Source organism: Nyctibius grandis, chromosome 18 (assembly GCF_013368605.1).
Source record: "Nyctibius grandis isolate bNycGra1 chromosome 18, bNycGra1.pri, whole genome shotgun sequence".
Lineage (NCBI taxonomy): Eukaryota > Metazoa > Chordata > Aves > Nyctibiiformes > Nyctibiidae > Nyctibius > Nyctibius grandis.
The window spans coordinates 8,044,172-8,056,064 of NC_090675.1; the positions used below are offsets into that span (position 1 = coordinate 8,044,172).

General features: G+C 38.7%; 1 protein-coding gene across 2 annotated transcripts in view; it reads left to right on the top strand.

Annotated features, from left to right (window-relative positions):
* Positions 1-11,893, top strand: part of ULK2 (unc-51 like autophagy activating kinase 2) — a 40,310-nt gene that overhangs the window by 16,146 nt on the left and 12,271 nt on the right. For both annotated transcript variants that reach the window (XM_068415699.1, XM_068415700.1), the window contains exons 8-16: positions 635-736; positions 1,093-1,151; positions 1,445-1,527; positions 4,977-5,027; positions 5,404-5,492; positions 6,177-6,348; positions 7,282-7,342; positions 7,590-7,682; positions 10,765-10,902. In XM_068415699.1, the coding sequence (XP_068271800.1) occupies positions 635-736; positions 1,093-1,151; positions 1,445-1,527; positions 4,977-5,027; positions 5,404-5,492; positions 6,177-6,348; positions 7,282-7,342; positions 7,590-7,682; positions 10,765-10,902 (848 nt within the window). The remainder of the gene's footprint in view (positions 1-634; positions 737-1,092; positions 1,152-1,444; positions 1,528-4,976; positions 5,028-5,403; positions 5,493-6,176; positions 6,349-7,281; positions 7,343-7,589; positions 7,683-10,764; positions 10,903-11,893) is intronic.

Consider the following 11,893-nt stretch of genomic DNA (forward strand, 5'->3'; position numbering starts at 1 on the left):
CTTCCCAGTTTCTGAAAAAATAAAAAGTGATCAAACACAGGCTAGAAGAGCTTTACACTAGTAGTTAAAAAAACCTACTTGATGTTTTCATTCTAGTTACTTAATGTATTCTCTCACATGTTTTTGTTTTGTTTTGTTTTTTAAATTTGGAGTTAATTGCCATTAGTTTTTACTAAGTAGTGTGGTAGTTAGTTGAGCACTGAACTGTCTGACTTTGGCACTACCACTACTGTGCTGTATAGTTGTGGGAAAATCATTTTGCTTTCCCTTGTATTGTTTCTGTATATGCAAAATGATAATAATAATATTCCTTATGAAATGCTTGGTTATTTATCCACAAGGAGGACTGTATAAACAGAGTAAATAACACTTACCTCTTATTCCTATACATGCCTATCACTAGATGCTTTCTTTAGAACATCAGCATTTCTAGTTGTCTGTGGCTTTGAAACATAGCTTTCATTCTAGATAGAACTGTTACCTTTCAAGTCATGTGATACAGATTAAAATGTTAATTTTGTCTTACAATAAAGTGGTCTCTGTTAATACTGCTCTGACAGAACAACTGGAGTATTTGTATTGCTGTGGCTTTGCTTTTTTGTTTTCCCTTCTGAGATTTTGCTGTTCTTTCCAGGCCCCTGAAGTGATTATGTCTCAACACTATGATGCTAAAGCAGACCTGTGGAGCATAGGAACTGTGATTTATCAGTGTCTTGTTGGAAAACCACCTTTTCAGGTAACACTTTATTTCCTTTTCCCTCTTTTTAGTCTCATGGAAATTGCTAGGGCTTTTCCTTCCAGTCATGAAAACAGAAGTAAGTGGTGATGTATGACTGTAGTGTTGATGCTTCAAAGGCCAGATCACTCGAGGATACCAAGGGAGAAGTTGCTCATACTTAGTCTATGAGATCAGTGTGTTCAATCCAGAGGAAATATATAAGGATACTCAGTACTGAAGTCACTGCTGTGCTTGGGGTTTTCTCCTTTAATGCCCATATGCAAAAGCCTCCTTTTCATGTATGTGTGCAGAGGTACAGAAGCTATTTTCTCCATGAAACTGAGCTTTAATTAATGTACATTTTTATTTGACAGGCCAATAGTCCTCAAGATTTGAGAATGTTTTATGAAAAGAACAGGAATTTGATTCCTAGGTATGTCACCATGGCCTTTCCTGTCACTTACATTTGTTGAACACGTTTTCATCTTTGGGAATGCCTGGGATTCATAAAAATATTTGATGTTGCTATCTTGGCAAGGACATAGTGTGATACCAGTGACTCATGTTGCATCTTGCCTTCATTGTACCTTGCTGAGTTGAAAGTGCCCTGTACTAAGGCTATAGAGCATGTATAGTGAAGACGTAAGGACATGGCAGAATGCTGACTTCCTGAAATTTCATGCATGCCTGAAATGTAATGCATGTTTTACTTCCTCTTGTGTGCAGTATTCCTAGGGAAACATCAGCTTATCTGGCTGACCTGCTGCTGGGTTTGCTTCAGAGAAGCCAAAAAGATAGAATGGACTTTGGTATGTAACTTTTCCTTTTGCTCTCTTGACTTCCCTTCTTGTATTCATGTGGCTGGAATAACTGTCTTGACCTTTTGTCTACAGCCAATTACATGAAACATGAAGTATTTTTTTCTTCTCGGTCCTCATAAAGGAGGCAGGGTAGCCAAAATAAATCATTAGGTAACTACTTTCAGTGAGTACTAAGTGACATGCAGAAATTATGACTTTGTACTTGGGTAGTGAAATATAAATTAGTTTAATTCTTTCAACTGTGGCCTTTCCCCCCCCCCGCCCAGTGTTAATTGATATACCTTAAATTTCATGTCACAGTCTTATTTCTGTTACTTTAACTGGCTTCAGACCAGGAGCAGGCATCTCTGATCTCCATGTGGTGTTGGTTGCAGAAATGTAACAAGTACTGGAAGAACCCACTTTGGAAGCAAAGTTGCTTTAAATGTTTCTTCCCTCTTACTTTCTCTTGCAAACTGCAAATATTATAACTGTACTAATGGGGGTACAGATTGTGTACATTTGATTTGACCTTGAAAGCTGTATATGTATGTCTGTCTGAGGGCAATGAGATGTGATGTGATATCAAAATTGTTTATATTTGTGAAGACGAATTCCTGCTGTTGCGCTTAGGTATTGCTAGCTGGAGAGACTTCTTTATTTTAGTGAAATATTTTCACTGTTTTAAGCCAGAAGGTAGTAGAAACAACAGTTGTGTCGTCGTATTTTATTAAGTCCTAAAGTTTTAAATTTTTTAAACTGTGCAGTGACTGAAGTTCACATACTGTTAGGTTGCTGCAATGTCTGTTCAGGGCTGCGTTTTGAATTAGCTGGGAAGTTAAGCCTAGTACAAAGAGATGGATACCCCCTTAACAAAAGTGAACTTGCTTGGCTCCAGTTTACTGCTGTGTTTGGCTTTTTCTCTTTAGCTGGAGATCTTTGGTGGCAGAACATTGTTCTAACTTCTTAAGATTTCAAGGCCTCAGATCAGTCCTATTGAATCATTCAGAATGGCTACAACTGTTGCCTCTTCAAAATTAGTCAGGAGAAGAGTTCAGGTTTGTGTGTCCTTGTGCTGGCTGGATTGTCTGTTACTCACTTCAGCCTCAAAAAGCCTTTTTATTGCTGGGTTTTTGGTTACATATTACTGCAAAAGTAGTAATGCTTTTTTTCCTTTAATGCCAACTCAGGCAGCATTTTTAAAAGACGACCACTGAAAAGTTAAATCTTGATTAGTTCTTCTTAGCTGCATCTTGTATGTCATGTTATTCATGCTGGTTGTCTAAATTTTCTAGCACTATTTGTTATTGCAGTTTTATAGCTCCCAGGAAATGTTAATCTTAAACTTTTAGTTAATTAAAGCTAACTTAGCTAAATGCAACAATCTTTTTTATTATTATTTTTTATATCAATAGTAGCGTGCTTTATACTGGGATTTGTTTTAGCAACAAGATAGGTGGCCCATCAAGTTTAATCAAGAGCCTAAATCTTTAAGTCTCTTCAGGCTCTTTGTAGATAAGACCCATTTCTTTCCTCACTGTAATCTATCAGCTCTTGTGATGCTGAGATCCTGGGGTGAGTTGCAACCAAAGGTCAGACACGCTCAGTTTTTGTTTCTGCTTATGAAACCGTCACGATTGCTCTTCAGCTATGCAGGCAAGCTTGGTTCTGATGCAGTACTGAAATACACAGATTGACTCATTCATCACATGTGGTCCTTGTGTAGCTGTGATAAGGCGGCTATATTTGTTAGGTTGTGGAGAAAGGAGGATTCAAAAGGCATTTTAGTTCTTTGCTTGAAGCTCAAGACTCTCCTAGCTGTACCTTTTTTTCCTTTTCAATTCCTGCTCTGTTTTGCTCCAAGAAATATCAAGCTTTTTTCTTTTTAATAATTTGGAATTTGAAACATCTATCAGTACTGGCATAATGAAGGTGTTGCTCTTCTGAGAACTAGGCATGGGGGTTTATGTATAGATGTGACTGAAATAACTTGATTTAACTGCTGCATGTAAAAGCTTAAGTAGAAGTCAGATACCCAATTATCAGGAGTTTTTTCTGTAAGATGTCCCAGAGGATAGTGATAATATTCAAAGGTCGATTTATAAATCTGTATGTGTAGAAGAATTAATATGTCACAAACATGGGCTTTGAGTAATCGATTCCGCTTTGCACTCTGGGTGTGCTGATCCCTACAGCTTCTTCAAACATGGGACATTCACTGTATCGGTGGTGGTAGTGGGAGAATGCATTTGCGCTTAGAAAGAAAAATAGAAAGCAGAATGGTAGTGATGAAAGTCGTGTTTTCCTTGGCTGAGCCGCTTAAAGGGCCTCACAGGGGCTGCTCTGGAATGTGTTTAGCAAAGGGAATGAAAGGGAGTGTATAACTGAGCCCAGTTGCCTCTTGTTAAAGTAAAAATAGCATTGGAAATCTTGTTGATCTTCCAGCAATATAACGTAGAACAGCAGGTGTTGTACAAAAGCTCAGGAACACCTGATCCTCGTGTTAAAGTTAATCATTACATTGTTCTTGCGTTACAGCCAGTCTCCCTTCCTCATTGGGCCCTGGAAGGAAGTGTTGAAGGAAGAGGAGATACTGCAGGCCTCAGATTCTTTCTTTTATTTTTTTTTCCTTGTTATTTGCTCAGGTCTGATGAACAGCATTGTTTTTCCTCAACTGTTAGAACATTAAAGCTCACAAAGCTCAGCAGCTGGCTTCTACCAACCATCAGTTACCTCTAACGAGCTGAAAGTTGCTTCTTGTAGAATAAAACTTCCCATGTAACCTGCTAGCCAGCTGGTTATGCCAAGTCAGTTAAATGCATCTCAGCATATCCATTTACAACAAAAGCAAAATGTTTCTATTGTAACAGTAACAAGTTAACTGAGGAAATTGTTAAAGGAATTGTGTTTCATTCTGCTTTGAACTGTGAACCGGCTGCACGGGTCGTGTTCTGCTGTTGGGAAGGAGAATGGCTGCTGCTCTGCGTCGTGATTTTTGGCCTCATAAGGGGTGGCATTAATGGGTTCAAAAATAAGCGTCAGCCCTTGGGAAAGGCAGAAGTGAAAATACTTTCAGTTTTTGATGTGAGATGCTCATTTTGAAGAGCAACTTAAAACTGAATTAGCACCACATTGAACATAGAAAACATACTGTCATGAGGAAATATAGGAAGGCTTCTTGTGTACGTGATCCTTAAGTGCAGTCGTAAAATATCCTCCAGTAATTCAGTCTGACTTGCCTTGCTGGCTGTTGTTTGAAGTTATTCAATTGACTTTTGTTTCCTTTCCAAATGTTATAGCAACATATAACATAGAAAGCTTTAATCTTTTATAAGCTCTTCACCCTCTGGCTCTGAAATATTGATTCTGGGAAGGCAACTGTTCATCTGCAATACAGTCTGTAAATTCTGTGTCATTTGTACGTTTACTCACCATAGTTGTTGTTTCTTGTTCTGTAGAAGCATTTTTCAACCACCCTTTCCTGGATCAGATTTCAACAGTCAAAAAGTGTAAGTAGTTTTGTTTTTCCACTTATTTGTGTAAAAGATGAATGTTGGGGGCTGGAATGGAGAAGGATCTGCCAAATATCACGCTAAGTGTTTATGAGGCGTTTTCCTGAGTCTGACTTGTTGTTGTGCTGTATTGTGAGGCTAAGTGTTGAACCCTTTTTTGTACTATGCTGGACTGAAATGTGATACTTATTTACTAGTTCCTTTGACATTTCAACTGAACTTAAATACCCTTGTGTGTCTAAGGATGTGCTGTGCTTATAAGTTGTATAAGGGTTTATGAATGAAAAGCAGTCAGGAAATGAGTTTGTTTGAAATTCGGCCTTTCAAAACCTTAGTCCCATTTTTTTTTTTCCCCTGGGTTTTCCTCTTCTAGCTTGTCCTGTCCCAGTGCCCACATATGCAGGCTCAGTCTCTGGCAGTTCCTGTGGTAGCTCTCCATCATGCCGGTTTGCTTCTCCTCCAGTAAGTTCTCTGTTTTACAGAACAATCTAGAAAATAATTGCTGTAATGTTTAGCCAAGGGTTATTGAATTTTTCATCTTTCAATTCTTGGCCAGTGTAAACTGTCATGTTTAAGAACACAGAGCAAGGAATACCTCTGTCTTTTGCTAGAAGAGTGCCATTAACATTTTGGTTCTCTCTTGCTCCTTATGTTGTACTTTGTGGGTTTTTTATTCTTTTTTGATTAAAAAACCCCATATACATATCAAATGCTAGAGTAGCAAATCTTTAGATGTGCTAATATGGTTTGCAACATAATGAATGTTACAGAAAATTTTTGAATCGGCCTTTTTGGCTAAGGCCCCTTATACTGATACAAACTGGTGACTTTAATTTTATGTGTAAGAGGTGCATCTGTATAGTTGGGAATGATTGAACGAATTGCAATTGATTAATTTCACAGCCTATTTAATCTAGAACTGTCTAAATTGACACTATAGAGGTATCCAGTATTTGACATTTCCAAATTCAAATACATTTTATATTTATAAATACTTAAGAAACAAAAAACAGTCCTAAATTTATCTTTTTTTTTTTTGTCAAAGCTAGTGATGATTCTTGCTTTAGAAGCTTCATAGTTAAAAGAGCAATTCCACATTCTGAATCACTGGATTTACAGTGGTTATTTTTTACTTCCCCCTCCCAGTCTCTGCCAGACATGCAGCATATTCAAGAAGAAAATTTGTCTTCCCCTCCATTGGGTCCTCCTAACTATCTTCAAGTCTCTAAAGACTCTGCCAGTACCAGTAGCAAGAACTCCTCTTGTGACACAGATGACTTTGTTCTTGTCCCACACAACATCTCTTCAGACCACTCATGTAAGAACCTTCCTGTTTTTACATTTTAAAACGATTTCCATTCGTAACATACCTTTATGTCCTGTTATTGTTTGGCTCTCTTTTATCTAAATGTGTCTCAATTCACCTTGGAACTTATTTCTTTAGTTTGATTACTCTTTGAAGGGAGACTGTTTGGTACACCTGCATGTCCATCTGGAACATTTTCATCTTCAATTGGGTAGCCAGAGATGTCAAAGATACCAAAATGATTTAAAGTAATGAAAAATATTGGGTTTTGGCAGTAGAAGAAAAGAGTCAGTTGTAAACAACCGCTGATAAGAAGCCCAAGGATCCTCTCAGTGGAGGCAGGCACATTGTTACCTCCAGACTAACGGAACATTTATAGACCATGCTGTGGAGCTTTAGATAATGGACAAGTGCAGATCAAAACATGAAAAATGCTGAACATGAAAAGTAAGGCATCAGGCTGGGCTTATGCAGTAGAAAGACTTGGATGTGGCACTTTGCCATTTTAAGACATCTTCCAAACCTGAATTGCCACTAGGAAGCCAGTCAGCTGATTTCTGTACAATGCCACCAACTTGTGTTAAGTATTTGACTAAATTAGTGCCTTGATCTCTGAAGGGTTTCTGTCATTCATTATCATAAAACTCTCAATGCTAATACCTTGTACTCTTAAACAACAGATTTTATTTCAAAATTATTAGAATTAGTATAGCAAAAAAAATCCCAACAAAAACAATTGTTAAAGGACTACCTTCCCCAGTTACATTTTTGTTGTAGGTCAAATTTGAGGTGTTTTCATGCACAAAACAGTTTGTGGAAAACTTTTATATGTTCATAGAAGTTTGTCAGAAGTGATTATTTCTACAACAGTAATATTGGAGGGTTTTTTTTTTAAGATTCCGCTTCATGACATGGGTTTTCAATGTGTTCTTCTGCTTACTGTAGATGATATGCCATTGGGAGCAGCTGGCAGGCGGGCTTCAAGCGAGTTCTTGATGTGTGGAGGGTAGGTGTGCTGAGCTTTATCCAAAAGAAGTCTCATGTTCTAAAATTGATACTGCAGCTGTAGAAGGGGTTGCTGGGTTTTTGACAGTGATGGGTTTATATAGCTGTGTGTGGACTTTCTTAAAGATTAATATGCCAAGCTGAATTTAATATGAATATGTAAACAGCCTGAATTCAGAGTTTTGCTGAAAAGTAGGTGGTTTCTGATGTGATGACCTGTCTTTTGACAGTGGATTTTGTTTTCACAGGCAGTCACCATTAACTATTTCTGGAAGCTCAGGAACTGTACAGAAACCATCCTCAGCCTCTTCTCGAAGTACTGCTTCTGGTACAGCTAACAGGTGCGTGATGTGGGCTTAGTATTTCCTCTCTTTTAAAAAGGTTCTCTGCTACTGTATGTTCTGGGGTTTAATTGTGGATAGCTACTGGAAACTGCATTGAAATAGAAGCTAGACCTGTTTTTTCCAGGCACTCTACACTTAATGCATTTTAATGGCTGACAGTTGCATAGCTGGTGCATCCCCAAAAGATTTCCCGAAGGAAAGACAGCATTCTTTTGTCTGTTTAAATTTTGAACTGGTCAAAAGCAGAAACTTAGAGACATAACTAACTTGTCCTTTCTGTGTAATGAAGCACAGCACAGTCTTTGTTTAGTGAGTCAAGATATTGAATGCGCTATGCGTTTTAAGAAGTAGCTGTTTGAGAAGAGGAAGTTACAAAGCCGAGATTGCTTATGGATTTGTGTCTCGTGGTTGGATTGTCTTGTGTCTGGTAACTGGGTGTGGCTTCTTTGCAAGCGATTGCTGTGAATTTCGTGTTTGTGTCTCACAAGATACCAAAGAAGCCACATGAAAGTGCTAAACATGATTTGCAGCTTTTCCATCAGTGGGACTGTTAGTCAGTCCTCTTTCTTCCACGTGGTTGTAGACAAAGTTTCTGCTAGTTTGAAATAGAACTGATATTCATCAGTGGTGCCTGAAATCTTTTCTCTATTATATTGGAAAATGTAAACCTTGATCATGCTGCTTAACTACTAATGTAATATCTAAACAGAAGGGTTAGATTTGTCATTTGACCAAGTAATGAATTTCATAATGTTTTCAGTACAAATAGAAAGAGGATGAGTGGCTAAATGGGGAATAAAGCTATTATGTTGGGTGTATTTTTGGCTTATGCTAATACTACATGGCTGAGAGTCAGCATTATTTGTTTAGAAATGCTTGTCACAAGAAAAGTTTGCTACTTTGTGCTGATCTTTGTGCAGTTTGTGAAATCTGCTGACATGGGCTATCAATACAGCTTTAGTCTTATGTTTAAGGGCAGATAATGGGGGTGGTTTGTCTGTAAAGATCCATTTGCCCTGGATTGGCCATATAATTTCCTATTTTAAATTGTGTCAGGTGTCACAGTTTTTACAGTTACAGGTTTTATGAAAATATGACCGTTATGTTATCTGTACCTTAGTAACTTAAGAGCTAAATAGTTGTGTGATTAGAAGCAGGTGCTTACTGTTTCAGTGGTTGTACTGTAATAGTTTGATTTAATTATTGTCTGAGTAAATTTGGTAACTAACTGGCTGCTTGGGACATCATCTGAAGGAAGCAGAGCGTGTCTGATATTCTACAAGATGCTGCTTTTGGTTTTTGTTTTTGTTTTTTTTTTTTATTTCCTGAGAAATGTTCTTTCATAGTGTGTGGGGTTTTTTTTTTTTAACAAAAGATTATGCTCTTTGAAACAGTGAATTTTTCTGATAAGCTGATGAAACTGAATGAATTGTACCCATAGTTATGCTGGTTTATGTGAAGTAGAAGAAGCTGTAACACTTGTCAGGCTCCAGCCAGAATGGGCAGAATAGGTAGAGGTGGTTCGCTCTCCTGTGGTTAATTGCTAATTTTATTCTCTAGATCTCACAGAAACAAGATTTGCATGCAGCTCTGCACACATCTGTATTGCATTTTCTCTAACCAGCCACAAACCACATCAGATTTGAGGATGCCTACCCAGAGCTTAGCTTAGGTCTGAGCTGGGGAGCCCTGATGAAAGGCCAAGTACTGTACCAAGCCTCTCCACCACTCTAACACGGCATTGCTGCTGCCAGTTAGCTCATGACTCGCAGAGCTTGCTTGGCTCTACCTGCAAGGCTGTGTGAGAGCGAGGGAAGGCATTTTCTGTGCTGAGTACTTTAAAAGTTGAAGTGCCTTCATGGCCTCTCAGTGTCACTGCCACAGTTTGAATAACATCTGCTTCCCCTCTGCCGGAGGTCAGGCCCAGGGAGCCTCCCTGTGCTGCCTCTGCGTGTTGTGTTAGTTGTAGCAGGCTGCCCACTGCCTTTGTGTGGTTTCCACTTGGGAGACCTTCTCCTTGCGTGGAAGCTTCCAGCCCTTCCACCAACTATGTGCTGACTATGAGCTGACTCTCAAATTACTCAGTAGTATGTAGAAACTGGGTGGAAATAAAAGGACTAACTTCTTTGACTAAGGAAGCTCTCTGCATATTAGGAAGTAGTGTTTTATTCTCAGAGGTAGCAAAGAGAATGGGACAAGTGCAGTCAGAAACCCAGATTTCTGTTCAGCTGTGGCCATGCAGTGAGTGCTGTGACTGCTTGTTTTCTAGAGCTCATGGTAGAACTTTTGTCACCTTTCCTCTAAAAATTTCTAATCTTTCTCTGAGGAGGTGATCAATAAAATCCTTTAAAGGACCAAATGCTAAACTGATTATCTTCCAAAAAGCCCATTTGTTTGAAAGTCTTTTCATTGAATTCTGTCTTCCTTTAAAAGTGTTGGTAACTGATTACATTGCAGTGATTTGATTCCCTTATCAGAGAGTACACTGAGGTAAGCCAGGTCACTGACACTTCAGTTGAACTTGGGTAATGCTAATCTGCAGTTTGAGTCAGTGGATTAATGTTCAGGTATGTGGTTTTGGTCATTTTGTCAGAGGTTGGTTATATAACATGTTTTCCTTTTGCAAGTTCCTGGTGTCTCTGGGGATATCTCTGACTACTTTAGTGGCTTTTGTATGCATTCCAGCCCTGCTGCTGAACTTCCTGTTCTGAGCGCAGCGGGTTTTCCTAGAACGCTATTTTGAAGCGTGGTAAACAGAGCGGGCTGATTGGCAGGAGGTCGGAGGGATCTGTAGATCGCTGCGATGCGTGACGAAGTGCTCCAGCTAGCGCTGCACTCTCAGCTCCCTCTGACCCTAGCCAGTATAAGACAGGTAGGTAGTAACGAACAGTTCCTGGTCTTCCTCTGTCAAGTGTTAGAGCTAGGTTAGGACAAGCTGAGATCATATTGCATGCTGGGAGTGCAAAAGCAGCTTATTTGCCTGTTTCCTAGATCTTCTTGAAATGTCAACACTGGTACAGTTCAGAGAGAGACCTGTCCACCTCTATTCATTTCCTCTCTCCATACCTTCCATCTTCAGGCATTGTCAGCCTTCGGTGTCCCCCCGCAGCGAAACAGCACCTATCCCTGTTCCCACTCAGCTACGGAATTACCAGCGCATAGAACAGAACCTCTCCTCTACTGCCAGCCCCGTGTCAAACCCCCACGGATCACCAAGGTGAGTTTGGGGTTTTTTTTAACTCCTGTTTCTTGGTTCTAGTTTGTGTTTGTACCCTGACAGATGTCCACGCTTTCCTGCTGATGTCATTTTTTTTTTTAACACAAAAACATAATAAAGAGACATTTTAATGATAACAAATAATAGTCCTTCACAATCTCAAGATTGTTGGATGGGCAATTGACATTTTTCATGAAAACAAAATGAGCTTGTTCTTTCACTCAAATGCAACCCAAGAAGGTAAAAAGATGAAGTCTTGCTTTTTTATTCCTCTTTGTGTATTACATGGCATTACATCATGAACTAGAAAGTCAGTAATAAGTTATGTTTTGTTTTCACACATGTAGAGATGAGATGAATGTATTGTTCTGTAGAATATCAAGGAAACAATTTTTGGCATGCTGGTTAGTCAGCTTGTCTTATTACAAAGCTCTAGTGTGCCAGACTTACTCTCTGCCTTGTGGGCTACAGGATCAGGATGGTGAAGGTCAAAGACTCAGAAACAGACTGCTTGGAACTCTGGAGATCTTTACAAAAACAAAACCCATGTTCCTTGCATTTTTTTCAGGATCTTTGATTTTATAATAGTTGCTACACTTGGGGAAGTGCCTTTCCCTTAAATAATCTGTTTTCATTTATCTGACCTGTATATCAGACCCAATATGAAAACTTTGTCATAATCTTTGTTGACATAATAATAGGCATTTGCAGCAATACATTTCACTTGGTTATAAAATTCAAAATTTGAAGATCAAGATGTCTGAAGATTAGGAATCCATGTACTAAGGGATATCTGTTTTAATTTTCTCCAGTAAACAGACTTATGGCATTGAAAGTTAAAAAGTCAGTGTGAACAAAGGGAATTAAATCTTGCTTGTTTTCAATACAGGAAGCTTAGCTTAAGTTATTAGCTTAATAAGCTTCAACATCATAGCTTTCTCTTTAAATATCAGTATTTTCTTTAACTGATCATTATACTTCTTAGGGGATT